The sequence below is a fragment of the Eschrichtius robustus genome, chromosome 20 (assembly GCF_028021215.1).
Source record: "Eschrichtius robustus isolate mEscRob2 chromosome 20, mEscRob2.pri, whole genome shotgun sequence".
NCBI lineage: Eukaryota > Metazoa > Chordata > Mammalia > Artiodactyla > Eschrichtiidae > Eschrichtius > Eschrichtius robustus.
This window is the reverse complement of record NC_090843.1, coordinates 59,545,369-59,559,717: the sequence shown is the minus strand read 5'-3', so window position 1 is coordinate 59,559,717 and position 14,349 is coordinate 59,545,369. Positions and strand designations below refer to the sequence as shown.

The 14,349-nt window shown below is 45.8% G+C and overlaps 1 protein-coding gene across 2 annotated transcripts in view; it reads right to left on the bottom strand.

Moving 5' to 3' along the window:
* Nucleotides 1–508: 508 nt before the first annotated feature.
* The window catches only part of CFAP52 (cilia and flagella associated protein 52), a 37,206-nt gene continuing 23,365 nt past the window's right edge, over nucleotides 509–14,349 (bottom strand). For both annotated transcript variants that reach the window (XM_068530883.1, XM_068530884.1), the window contains 6 exons: nucleotides 13,691–13,839; nucleotides 10,689–10,834; nucleotides 7,988–8,139; nucleotides 4,767–4,869; nucleotides 1,931–2,042; nucleotides 509–684 (listed from right to left, as the gene is read on the bottom strand). In XM_068530883.1, coding sequence (XP_068386984.1) covers nucleotides 509–684; nucleotides 1,931–2,042; nucleotides 4,767–4,869; nucleotides 7,988–8,139; nucleotides 10,689–10,834; nucleotides 13,691–13,839 — 838 coding nt within the window. The remainder of the gene's footprint in view (nucleotides 685–1,930; nucleotides 2,043–4,766; nucleotides 4,870–7,987; nucleotides 8,140–10,688; nucleotides 10,835–13,690; nucleotides 13,840–14,349) is intronic.

Sequence of the window (14,349 nt, the reverse complement as noted above, 5' to 3'; positions counted from 1 at the left end):
TTTACAAAAAGGTAACGGTATACTTTACAAAACGGAGTATCAGAGAGTTCAAACAAAACAAAAACCCTACCCAAGATCTGGATCCAAACCCACGTCTTGCCCCAGGCAGCTTGACGAATGAAATGCTGATTAAGAAGGTAAATTCACATTCCTTATTTTTAGAGACTCACAGCAATGGTTATCTGTGGACAAATTATGAGGAAGGGCTGTGGGTTTTGCAGAGTCATAGAAGGGAGATTATGACAGGAAACCAACAACTGGGAACTTACTCATAATAAAAAAACTTTACAGTCTGGACAAATTATTCTTGAACACATCTCAGTTTTAATATACAATTCGAGAATGTAAAATGCATTCTATAAAGGAAAGGAGAAACTTGTAGATAAAATATTTTGACCAAAGCACAGAAACACAGATGTGAGAAAGCAAGACTAGTTGTGGAGTTATCTAAGCTCAGCCTCCAACAGGACGGTATTCAATGCTGTGAATCCAGGAGGTCTCCAATGCTTCATGAGGGAAATGGGTACTTCCATCTCAAAATGGCCCCATCGGCACTCACGCTAACGATGTACTGATTTCCTGGACTTATCCGGATGCGGGTGATGTTGCCACTGTGTCCCAGCCCAACATGAGTCACTTCACCCTCATTGTAATCCCAAACTTTGACAAGATGGTCATTTCCACCTGAAAATAACAAACAGTTATATGGCATTGCTGCAACAGAACAGAGAGAAACAGTCCTGATTTTACATTACTGGATCGTTTTCAATACATTCCCCATGTGCTGATTTAAAGGAAGAAAAACATATCTTTATAAACACTCTTTTCCTTGATTATAAAAATCTAGATCTGTTGTAGTTAATTTGGGGGGAAAAAATGTAAACAGGTGACATCACCCTTGATCCCACCATCCAGAGAGAACCACTAGTAACATCTTGGTTTAGTTCCTTCTGGTCTTTTCTCTGTAAGTTACACAGATATACATCTGAATATGTGATTGGGATCATACCGTGTCTAATTTTATATCATGCTTTACGTAAATGTGTTTGTGAAACTTGTATTGATTTGGAACGTTAACTGGTTACTGTCTGGAAGAATCAAAGAGGCTGCAAGAAATGAGACTGATGCTGTTTCAACGGGCACATTGTGTGGCGAATGCCCCCTGGAAATGCTGACTGAAAAGCCTGGCATTGAAGACTTCAGTAGGAAATAGCAGAGCAAGGCAGACCGGACAGCCCAGCCCATGTAAAGGCCCATTTCTTTCTTTCTCTCTTTTTTTTTTTTTTTAAATTTTTATTTATTTATTTATTTATTTTTGGCTGTGTTGGGTCTTCGTTTCTGTGCGAGGGCTTTCTCTAGTTGCGGCAAGCGGGGGCCACTCTTCATCGCGGTGCGCGGGCCTCTCACTGTCGCGGCCTCTCTTGTTGCGGAGCACAGGCTCCAGACGCGCAGGCTCAGTAGTTGTGGCTCACGGGCCTAGTTGCTCCGCGGCATGTGGGATCTTCCCAGACCAGGGCTCAAACCCATGTCCCCTGCATTGGCAGGCAGATTCTCAACCACTGCGCCACCAGGGAAGCCCTCTTTCTTTTTTTTTAATTAATTAATTTGTTTAAATTGAAGTATAATTGGTTTACAATGTTGTGTAAAGGCCCGTTTCTTTCATCGCTGCCCACCACAAAAAAAAGCATGCAGTGGAAGCTTAGGTTTTATTTGTGCCCCTAAGGCTCGTGAGCAAATGTTTCCTCTCATTGAAATGTGACTTCTGGATTTTTCTTTCCCAGCCACACCGGCTGCAGTGTTCAGGCCTGAATCTAACCACGTTGCCCTTTAGACCCTTTTGTGGTCATTTCCAGTTGCCTCCCGCCTGGGAGTTCCACATTCCCATTTAAATAAGCTGGGCTTGGCTTTCTTCTCTTATCCCAGGACTGACCTGTGACGAAGTGTACTCCTTCCACGGTGATATCCATGCCGTTTATGGCCCCGGACAAGGAGCCATCCAACTCTCTGATTACTGACCCATCAAACACTTCCCAGTAAGCAATCTGGAATTCAAGAACGAAGCATGAGGCAGGGTTCAGCTCAGTGAAATCATCCACACGCATGCTAACAAAAGAAGGTTCTACTTTATATAGCAGATAGCAAAAATACACCCTGGGATGATATACCAGCTGAAATTATAAATAGGCTAAAGCAGGGGGTGGAGAAATCATTTTCATATTTTTAGTAGTGGCTTTTAAATTTGCATTCAATTTAAAGAGGTGTTGATATGCTGGTAAACTGGATTGAGACAGAGAGTACTTTTGGTCAGATGGAGCAGATTGAGCCTGAAGGAAGCTGTAAAGGAGAGAAGAAAGCGGCCACTGCATCCACTTTCCCAATTCTGCTCTTAAGAGGAGGAAAGTGAAGCTTTCTTTAGACCTGGCGGGAGGGGAAAGCATTTCCTTCCTCCAGCTTGGGGAATGAGCAGTTCTGGAAAGTTCTGGAGACTGGGCCTTACAAAGTGAGCTCTCACTGTGGCTGGCCCTCCCTCTTCCTCACCCCACCCTTATTCCAAACCTTCTCTTCTGCCTCAAAGCAACAGAACATTCCGCAGGGCTGGGTTTAAACAGAGACTGATCTTATTCCCCCCACCCCACCGCCCCCTCCTGGGCCAAGGAACTAGGTTAGCGGTGGAAGGGAGACAGGGGCTCAAGGAAGGAAGATTTTTCTCTGAATATACTGCTTTTATACTTTTTGAACTTTGAACTTTGTAAATGTACAACCAATTCACAAATAAAATTTCTTTCTAAACATAGAGCCCTTGACCAGGAATCGGGAGTGGGAACTTGGGTATTTCACCCAGAACTTTCTCTTTGTTTCATGTTTCATGTTGATGGCAACTTGCTGTGTTCCCAGGAATCTGTATTCCTCTGAATTTAGCTAGAAATGGTGTATTTAAAATTTTTCTTATCTTTTTATTTATTTATTTATTTTGCTTTATAATTTCTATCGATGCTCGGTCACTTTAACAACAAAGTTCTGATTTCATAGTAAAAACATAAAGGAGTATGAAAGCATGCCAAAATCCTAGTTTCTCAGGAATCACATCCATGTAAGTCATTGGTGCTTGACTACCAGCTTCCTTGACCAGGGAAGTCAAAGGGAGCCTCTCCTGGGCTTTCCCAAGTGTCCTCTGCCAGGAATGGTCTTCCCTGAGATCAAAGCATGGCTAGGTCCTCCTGGCACTCAGGCCTCAGCTCAAGTGCCACCTTCTTAAGGAGGCCTCGCTGACCATCCTTGCTAAAACAGCTTCCTTCTCCCAGCCATTATCCTATAGCCTGTTCTATATATTTTTTAGCTCTTTCACCATCTCGTATCATCTTGTTCACTTATTACTCATTGCTCTTTCATGGACTCATTTACATCTGTACTATCCAATTCCATCCCCTCCCACCCAAAATTAATACAGAAGGTAGGTAAGCTCCATGACAGCAGGGACACTGTCATGTCCCCAGCACTAACAGTAGTTTGACAGATTTATGATTTATGGTTGGAATATTCTGGTCAAAATTCAAATAAGAGGGAAATAGATTGTTTCAAGTCTCAAAAGCTGAAACCTAGAATACGGCAGATATCACAGTAATTTAGAAACAATATGAACTGTCCATCAAAGCATTTATAGTGACGTGGTGATTAACTCCCTAATATCCATCCCACCCCAGTGCCAAGAGGAAGCCCACTTAGACCACAAGTCAAGCACAGGTTGGGAGATGGGCAGGCATAGGCCAGTTTGGGCAGATGAGACACAAAGAAACTTAAAAACCTACGGAGACTGGAACACAGAGGCAGTTCTTCATGCCCTCCCAGAACATTCTGTCTGTGTCGGGCAGATCCTGGTTGGACCAGGCAGCATTCCTTGGGTTTTTATGACAAAGTGTCTCAGGCAGTCGTTCCCAATCACCTGGGAAGCTTAAACAGGAAAAAGCCCCACTCCTAGATTCTAATTTGGGGGGTGGAGGTGGGGAGGGAAGGTACCTTTTGTATTTTTCCCTCAATACTTTTATACTTTTAACTCCATTAACTTAGCCTGTATCTGGCAAAACAATAAATATGCAAACTCTTCTTCAGTTATCTCAAAGTCATCTCAAAGTCTACGTTAGGGGTATTCAAACCCAGTAATTGGATGTGCAGGTAGTCAGGCCAAGATCTGGCTGATCTGATGTGGCTGGCAGGGTGGAAGACACCCCAGCTTCCTTGCCCTTCCATGTGCCTCTCTCCTGAAGCCTCTTGCTTGCTCCAAGGGGGGAATATTCCCCCCCAAATAATGGCCAATTTTCACTGAAGGACATGGACTCCTTAGCTAAAGAGATTTTTAATATATTGATGAAGTAGGGTGATGAGAGATGAGCTCTATTGTCATTCCATTTGAATTTAATCAAAGTGACAGCTCCTTTGGGCACAACACTTCCAGCCTTAGGAATGTCCTCATAATCAAAACCAGTCCTTACTGAGTGCCAGCTATGCGCCAGGCCCCCCGCTTTTAGCATCATATTCAATCATGACTTTAATCCCCACAGTAGCTGCATGAGGCCAGTGGTGTCATCACTTCCATGTTGCAGACAAGGAAGCAAAGGCACCCAAAAACGTTAGGGAGCATTTCCAAAGTGACACGGCGGATCACCAGCAAACCCGTGGTTTGAACGGGCGTGGCCTGACTCCAGAGCCTGTACCCTCAGCCACAAGGCTTCACTGCTCTTCTCTTGTACCAGAAAGATCTTGACTCTCACCTTTCTGTCTGTCCCGCTGGTGATGATCTGGAACTCTTCGGGGTGGTAACAAACACACTGGAATAAGGTGTTAGCCAGGATCATCTGATTCCTCCTAAGACGCCTGAAAAACAGATTCCAGAGCTGTGAAACATGACTTTCTCTTCCTGAGAAACCTTATTGACTATTTTCTTTAAAAATTTTATTTATTTATTTATTTATTTATGGCTGTGTTGGGTCTTCGTTGCTGCACGTGGGCTTTTCTCTAGTTGCGGTGAGTGGGGTCTACTCTTCGTTGCGGTGTGTGGGCTTCTCATTGTGGTGGCTTCTCTTGTTGCGGAGTACGGGTTCTAGGTGCACGGGCTTCAGTAGTTGTGGCTCACGGGCTCTAGAGTGCAGGCTCAGTAGTTGTGGCTCATGGGCTTAGTTGCTCCGCGGCATGTGGGATCTTCACGGGCCAGGGCTCGGGCCCGTGTCCCCTCTATTGGCAGGCGAATTCTTAACCGCTGCGCCACCAGGAAAGTCCCCCTTATTTACTATTGAAACTGGATTTGGTAAAGCGTGGATGTGGGTTGGTTGATTTATCCCCAGTAGAGTTCCTGTGAGTCTGCCCACTCCACACAGCAACCTCCCCTTGCACCTGTTGGGAGCAGTCAGAAGACACTGGCAGGGGCCCTTTTCTAAAGACGAAGCACAGAACTCAACGGGAAGCCTCAAGTTCCAGTGAGAAGGAAGTAGGAGAAGCTGAATTCAGTATCAACCTTCTGGCTTCCACATTCGGGACTTTATTCCTGAGGCCACCGTCCTGAAGTGAAGGTCTCTACAAGCTGAGTAGCAAAGTGTGGGGGAGGGCTTTTTGAAAGTGGGTATTCTTGGGCCTTACCTCTCCCTAGATTTGGATCAGTCAGGGGGACGAGGCCAGCAGATCTGCATTTTTAATCAGCATCCCAGCTGATTCTGCTGTGCATAGTGGGTTGAGAGCCACCGCTTCAGATACGATACCAAGACACACGTAAATATCCCTTCTCCTTCCACAGCCCAGGAGGCTGGGTGGCCATGTCACAGGCCAGGAAGTTTTCAAACATGGAAGCTGAGCTGAGCAATTTTAAAGATTTTGGCACAAATGAACCAGATATTCCTGCTACACACAGGGAGGATTTAAGGATTTGAGCTGGTCACAAACCATCCACAGAAACAAGTTCCGACCTACCCTTCTAGTTATATATTTTCCCAATGGGAAGTTCAAGTGCAGGCTAACGTCTTCTGCAAGTGTGACCCTGAGACCAGCACCAGGGGCATCACTTGGGAGCTTGTTAGAAATGCAGAGACTTCAGGACTTCCCTGGTGGCGCAGTGGTTAAGAATCCGCCTGCCAATGCAGGGGACACAGGTTCGAGCCCTGGTCCGGGAAGATCCCACATGCTGCGGAGCAACTAAGCCCGTGCGCCACAACTACTGAGCCTGCACTCTAGAGCCCACGAGCCACAACTATGGACGCCCGCGTGCCTGGAGCCCGGGCTCCGCAACAACAGAAGCCACAGCAAGGAAAAGCCCGCGCACCGCAACGAAGAGTAGCCCCCGCTCTCTAACGCAGCCATAAATAAATAAATAAGTAAATAAATAAATAAATGTATTTATTAAAAAAGAAAAAAGGAAAAAGAAATGCAGGGACTTCCCTGGCGGGCCAGTGGCAGAGACTCTGCGCTTCCCCCGCAGGGGCCGCGGGTTTGATTCCTGGCTGGAGAACTAAGATCTTACACGCCGTGCAGTGCAACAGAAAATAAATAAATAAATAAATAAATTTTTTTTAAAAGAGAAAAAGAAAGAAATGCAGAATCTCAGGCACCGCTCTAGACCTACTGAATCAAAATCTACATTTAAACAATATCCCCAGGTGATTCGTATGCATAGCAAAATTAGAGACACACTGAGCCAGAAGACAGAACCTTGCTTTGGTTTTTGTTTTTTAATGTATTAAATAAAAAGTGTCCTGGGAATTCCCTGGCAGCCCGGTGGTTAGGACTCCACACGTTCACTGCCAAGGGCCTGGGTTCGATCCCTGGTCAGGGAACTAAGATCCTGCATGCCGAGTGGTGCAGCCAAAAAACTAAAAAATTAAAAAATAAAAAGTGTTCTTTCTACCTTTGCCTTTTTTTAATTTAACTTTTTAAAAATTTTATTGAAGCATAGTTGATTTACAATGTTGTGTTAATTTCTGCTCTACAGCACAGTGACTCAGTTATACGTATATATTCTTTATCATATTCTTTTCCATGATGGTTTATCATAGGATAGTGAATATAGTTCCCTGTGCTACACAGTAGGACCTTGTTGTTTATCCATTCTGTATATACTAGTTTGTATTTGCTAACCCCAAACTCCCAATCCTTCCTTCCCCCACCCCCTTTGCCTTTAGTTCCATTGTTTTCTCCCCAATCTAGAACATTTCATATCCTTTTGCAATATCTCTATATAGACATCTATCTGTCTATCTATCTATCTATCTATCTATCTATCTATCTACCTATCTCTTTCCTCCCATCTCTGTACTTATTCAGGTCTCTCTAATGCAGTTACATACAGGAGTGAGGCATCTTAGTGGTAGAGGGGTGGTCAGCTGGGAGAGGGGTTGGAGGAATAGGGTATAATTCTAAATAAAAGACACAGAGCAAACATGCTTATAGTCAAAAAAAAGCGTCCTTGGAAATCCTGTGAATTACTCCAACAGTCACGTTCACATGTTTTGGTCCAGTTAGCTTAGAGTCAGGCAGTCTACGGGGGGTACCATACACTCACAGAATAAGAGGTCCCTGAGGACGTGGCAAACTGACGGCACCGCCCCACTCCCACCCCCATGGCAAGCTCACTCTGGGCTCGACTGGACTGCGCGGAAGGACCAGAGGAAATGCTTGCGTTATTTACATGATTGCCTTTCTCCCCCTTCTGGAAAATTCTTAGAGTTGCATTAGTGTAAGTTAAACCATGTCTCACCCTGTATATCCGGAAAGCTACTTCCCTATCTGTCCAGAAACTTCTAACATCCAGCTCTTCCTGGAAACTCTACCCTTTCCACCAGTATCTGTGAACTCTGAACAGCCATGGGGATGAATGGCTTCTGATGAACATCCCTTTCCTGTTGCCCAAAGTAAGATTTCTACCCTTTGTTTGAGTCTTCCCTCGAGTTCAATAAGATGCTGGAATTGAGTTCTGCATCACTCGGTCCTCCCCATCACTGGTACCTACACGAGGTCCCAGATGATGCAGGTGCCGTCCGTACTGGCCGTGACGCACTGCTCGTTGCTCTTCTTCACCCTGATGCAGGACACGGAGGACTTGTGCTCCTTCAGCGCCTCCTCCAGCTTCCGCGTCTGGTGGCCTATCTGCCACACCCTCACCTGGAAGCCACAAAGCACAGGCTCTTGATTCCAACTTGGGAATTTTTGAAGGGGGTTAAAAGAAATAAAAATAAAAAAATGAAAAGATTCCCAGAGCTTTCTCACCTCCTGGGCTGACCTGTTTTTCTAATTCCCTGTTCTCATCTCAGTTGAGGGAGGTAGGGATGCCAAGTTGCAGGGCGGGAATATTCTTCCATGGAGCCGGGGAGATGCCTACCAGGGAGCCTACACCTGTTTTTATTTTAGGGCTGAGAAATATATCAGACACCCGCTGCTAAAACCAGTAATGCAGGGGCTGCTGCTAAACCGAGTGAAATAACATGTCTGCTCATTTCTGCTGAGCATTGCTTTCAAATTTCTGCTGCCATCAGGGAATCTCTTGGGTACCCAGAGCCATATTTAAACTTTCACACCAGCTGCTCAGTCTCAATCATTTAAAATCAGTGGTTCTCAACTCCACTGAGGCCAACACCCACTTTCAGTAACGAATACCCCTTTGCTATCTTGAAATGAAATGCAGAGGTGATACAACTACCTACACACAAAATTTCAAAACTGTCAGTATGATGCCCTAACTGTAATAAAAAGGGTAAGTAAAAAAGGAAAGTTATTTGGTTATAACAGTAGGGCCTGTAATGGATAAACGCTCTGTCACAACTATACCAGAGAACATAATAATGTAGTCAGATGCTTCTTATAATGAATGTGTTGGACTTCTAAAAAATAAGAAGAGCAGAAATTATTTTGTGTAAGTGATATAAGACAACCAAGGAGCCATAGTCTAGTTGAACACTAAACTGAAAACTAGTGTTTGGATCAGTAATAACAGACTAACTTATTCGCACCTGACAAGGGGAAAATAACCTTAAATGAAGTAAGAAGAACATTCAAAGACACTTTTCTTAGTCAAGAAGATGAGGAAGCATGAGGTTATCCCAAATGAGCCAGGCCATCTTCCTTGCTATGGTGTTCAAATAACTCAGTATGTCTTGACATGGGACAGGGTGATGACTATTGCCAGAGAAAACGAGTCCACAATCCTGAATGTATGGAGGCAGGCAGTGGCTCTCTAGCAAGGCTCAGATGCAGATGCTCTAGCCAGCGTGGCGTGGGCACCAGCCAAACAGCGCAGGACTGGAGCTTTGGATGTGCCGGCCATTAGCTGTGGGATGGCAGGGAGGTTTGGGTATAAAGTGGTGGGATTAGGGTCTTCGCAACTCAGGTAACGGCCATTTACCAATGAAAATGGAAATAAAATACTTAAGAGTACCTTAGCAACCCCAGTATTCAGACCAGTGCACCCCTGCAGACCAGCAGCAGCCCTGGTCTCCAGTACTTACAAAGACCTTGAAGACTATGTCTCTTGGAAGAAAAGGTCTGGAGTAGCTGTGGGGAATGGGAGCGGGCATTGTGAAAAGACTGCTGATCAGGGCTGGGGGTGACAAATCTGTTTTGCGCGATTCCCTCCTGTAACCCTCCCCAGCAAGGTCGATGCCCCCAAAGGCTGAGGGAGCAAGCAAGGATGCTGTGGGCGTTAGCAACAGCGTGGCTGAAGGGATGAGGGAAGGGAACAGAGCCGCGAGGGTGGTAATGGGCAGAGAGCAGGGCGATGGTCTAGGACTAGGTGTGTCTGTGGAGCATGTGCAGGGTTTTGTCCTCCTGGAGATGTGCTCTGAACGTGAAATGCACACCAGGTTCTGAAGACTTCGTACAAAATAAAGAGTGTAAAAAAAACTCACTAATTGGAGTACTGCTATCTTCACTGTATACTTCACTTTTACAGGAAACTGAAGCACAGAGAGGTTAAAGCACGCACCCTAGGTCACACAGCTGGAAAGTGGCAGAAGTGAAATCTGAGCCCAGGCAGTGTGGCCCCAGAACCCAAACATTCAGCCACTAACAGGTTTGATCCAAACTCTGCCAAAGGCTACGTGAAGATGCTGTATCTTTCTTCTCCCTGGGTTATTCCTGTGATAGCATGGGGAAAGGAAAGGAAAAGGGAAACGTCCTACGCTGAGAGAGGGAAGGCTTTGGGATAGGAAGAAAGCTGGAGAGTAGGGGAGGGGAGACACTGAGATGAATTCGTGCAAGATGTTTTAGGCTCCTTGAAATGATGGAACGAAAAGGTCGAGTGTAATAATTTTGAAATGATGGTCGAAGCATCTGGGTAGATTAAAGAATCGATTCTAAAAATAGCATCTCCTTTAAAAGATGAGATAAAGACAATTGATATAACTGGTTTTTGAAGGAGAAAAAAAAAGTATTCTAAAACTCTGGCAAAACACCAACTTGGATTCCTAGCTCAATTCCCTGTAGAATGATTTCACGTCTGTATTCTAAATGTCCTTTCTGAGAACAAACATATTGATATGTGTATTTATATTATTAGAACTTTAATTTATGATGTATTTCAGAGTTTCATCAAAAATCTTAATTTGGTCCCGCCTGATTCCTAGTACAGGTGAAAAAATCAAATTGGTGGCCTGCTATGAGGCAGTTGCTCTAAACCAAGGGCTATTTTAAAAGGATTCTGCCTTCGAGAATAATACCTCCCCTTCCCCACCGCCGCTGATGACCCTTTTACAGTCACTGGTGGTGGCGATGGCCGTCACTCCAATCCTGTGGGCGTTGTTAATGACGTACATCAGCCGGCCTGTCTCTGGGGCGAAGGCTCGGATTTTACCGTCGTCCCACGCTGGCACGAAAGGGAAACAAAGGCAGGCAGGATGAGTATAGTCACGCTCTCTGCAGACTGCGGCTCTCTTAAGTCATAAGTGAGAGACAGGACTGGGGGCAGTGGTGGTGATGGAGGGAAGAGGCCGATCTCCCACCAGCTGCCAGGAATCATAGCCCCCTTCTCCCTGATTCCCCAAACTGGCCACACCTCCTGAGGGAAATGAGCGACTTGCCTTAGTTGAACCTGCCTCCAGGTGAGCCCCATCCCAGGAGAGAGAAGCGGGAGGCCAGCTCCCACCTCTCCCATGAGCCGCAAAACTTGCACATTCAAGCACCTGGTTGATCATGCCTCTGGGATGTAGAACTTAACACCTGCAAATAAATGTTGGCTTCCCACCCCTCGCCCCCATTTAAACCCGATGCTCCTTCTCCCACTCCCATCATCTTCCCCATCTCAATAAAAGTCACCACCATCCATCCAGCTGCTCAAGCCAAGAACTTCAGAGCCATCCTTGATTCCTCTCTATTCCATCCACCCAACCCAACCCAACCTCCGATCCGATCCGTCACAAGTCCCATCAGCATTACAATTTGAAAACAGTAAATCTGGCCACGTCTCAACCCTTCCCCTGGGACCACCTTTGTCCAAGCCACCAGCATCTCTCTCCCGGATTATTATAACAGCTTTCCCCCTAGCCTGAGACTCTTGCTCTCCTGCAATCAATTATTTATGCAGGGGCCAGGGTGAACTTCTTAAGATCATGTCACCTCCTTGATCAAGAACTTTCAAAAAGCTTTTCCCACTGCACTTACAATGAAAACCAGCTCCTTAATTCTCTACAGTAACTAGTCTCTGCTCCCTACCTACCTCTCCAACTTCCTCTAATACCACTCTCCCTCAACCCTGACCCCAACCTTACCCTCTAAGCTTCAGATGCACTGGTCCTCTTTCTATCCCTCAAACACACCAAGTAATTTCCCATCTCAGGGCCTTTGCACTTGCTGTTCCCGCTTCCTGTTACACTCTTCACCTGGCTGGCTCCTTCTCACCTTTAGCATCAGCTCTGCACCTTAGCGATTTTAAATAGGATGCTCAAGGTGGATCCCATTTCAGCCAAGACTCGAGGCAGTGAGGTGGTGAGGGAATGAGTCATGGGGCTCTCTGGGGAAAGAACATTCCAGGCAGACTGAACAGCTATAGCAAAGGCCCTATGTGTAGCATAGGAAGAGCAAAGAAGCACGTATGGGGCTTCCCTGGTGGCGCAGTGGTTGAGAATCTGCCTGCCAATGCAGGGGACACGAGTTGGAGCCCTGGTCTGGGAAGATCCCACATGCCGCGGAGCGACTAGGCCTGTGAGCCACAACTACTGAGCCTGCGCGTCTGGAGCCTGTGCTCCGCAACAAGAGAGGCCGCGATAGTGAGAGGCCCGCGCACCGCGATGAAGAGTGGCCCGCGCTTGCCGCAACTAGAGAAAAAGCCCTCGCACAGAAACGAAGACCCAACACAGCCAAAAATAAATGAATAAATAAATAATAATAATAAAAAAAGAAGCACGTATGGCTCGAGGGCCTGAGCAGTAAGAAACAAAGTCAGAGGTGAGAAGGTGGGGCTGGGGGAGAGAAGTCAGGGGGGACCTTGCAGGCAATTGCAGGGACTTTGTCTTTTATTTTTAAAAAGGAAAAGAAACGTTGAGCCCTAGAAATGGCACCATCTGACTTACACTTTAAAGAGTTTTCTGGCATCTGTGTTGAGAGCAGATCGGGGGAGAAGAGTAATGGGCAAGAGTAGAAGCAGGGAGTCCTGGCAGGAAGCTACTAGAATAATCCAGGAGAGAGAAGGTGGTGGCTGAGAGGAGGGTGGAGATGATGAGACGGATGGGATCTGGGACATACTCTGAAGGGGGAGCCATCGGGGGGAAGCGGGGGTGCGGTATTAGAGGAAAAGAGCAGGTGATGGTGACTCCAAGATTTGACCTCAGGGTTTGTTAGTTCTAAGTGTAATGTAAGCCAAGAGCTCCTGGTGACCACTATGTGGAGAAGACACACCCCAGGGGAGAATCCAACATGAGGAGACAGAGCCAAGAAAAGAGGGGATGAGATGCGTTTTATTTTATTTTATTTATTATTATTATTATTTTTTTTTTTGGCTGTGTCGCAGCATGTGGGATCTTAGTTCCCCAGCCAGGGATCAAACCCGTGCCCCCTGCGGTGCAAGCCCAGACTCCTAACCACTGGACTGCCAGGGAAGTCTCCTGATATCACTGTTTAAATAGCTGTCCCTAAAGACCCACTTGACTTTTCATTCATGTGAACCAGTGAATTCACTTTTGACCACTGGGGAAATCTGTATATGGATTGAACATAAACAATATTAAGAAATTAGGATTTTATAGGAAAATATTTTTAGAGATGCATACTGAAGTATTTAGAGGTAGAATATCATGGTGTCTATAATTTATGTTAAAATATTTTGGCATAACATAATCAATTGAATTAAAAATAAATCCCCTTGGAGCTGTAACTTAGTTTAAGTAGTTTTTAATCTCTTGAACAACAAAAAGCGTTCTCACTCAAGCGCCCTGGACTCGCTAAGGCCTCAAATCCACTTTGTAAATGAATCACCGAATTTCCTTGCTAGAGAGAAAGCAACATGCTCTCTGCAGCAATGTGGGGGAAGAGAGATTGCTGCTTGGTAATTCCTAGCTCAGAAGGAATCCCAGCTGGACGGGAATTCCAAAGAGAGGCTAGATGAGAAGCAAGTGGACAGTGGGAGGCTGTCCCAGCTCATCCCCATGTCGAGCCCGGCAGGATAAGAATGGCGAGAACCAAAGCCACAGCCGGAGCCCGAAGCCAAACCCTGGCACAGCGACCTTACCGGAAATGATGCTCTTGCCGTCCCTCATGAAATCGATGCCACGGCAGGTCATATTGGGTACAGTGATCCGCAGCAGCTCCCTGTTGGACAGCGTGTGCCACACCCGGATGTCCTTCTTGGCACAGGTGGCAAAGAGCTCAGCGGTGCCACTGCAAAGAAGCCACCAAGAGGATAAGGGATGCAGCCATACGAGATGCACAGTGTTTCTCAGGTGCCGGTTTGACACTAAAATGGCCTTCACGAGGATGTAGGGAAGGATGCCTTTAGACACCTATTATCTCAGGCTTGATGGCCTTATAGACTTTTTGTGTAAAATGGCATGTGATGCCCTCAAACCATCTGTGGACAATCTTTCATAGTCTTGGGACTTCCCTGGCAGTCCAGCAGTTAGGACTCTGCAATTCCATTGCAGGGGGCACAGGTTCAACCCCTGGCCGGGGAACTAAGATCCTGCAAACCACGCGGTGCGGCCAAAAAAAAGAAAAATCTTTCGTAGTCTTTTCTCTTACGAAGGGTTGGGACAAAGTTGCTCAAAAGGAAAATGCCAATTTAAAAGTCTTTCAGTGTCCTGTTGATAGCAATTAACACATGAGAAGAAATACATCTGTGGAATATTTATATTAAAAGAGACTAAACAAAACTTTTCCTGTAAAGGAGAC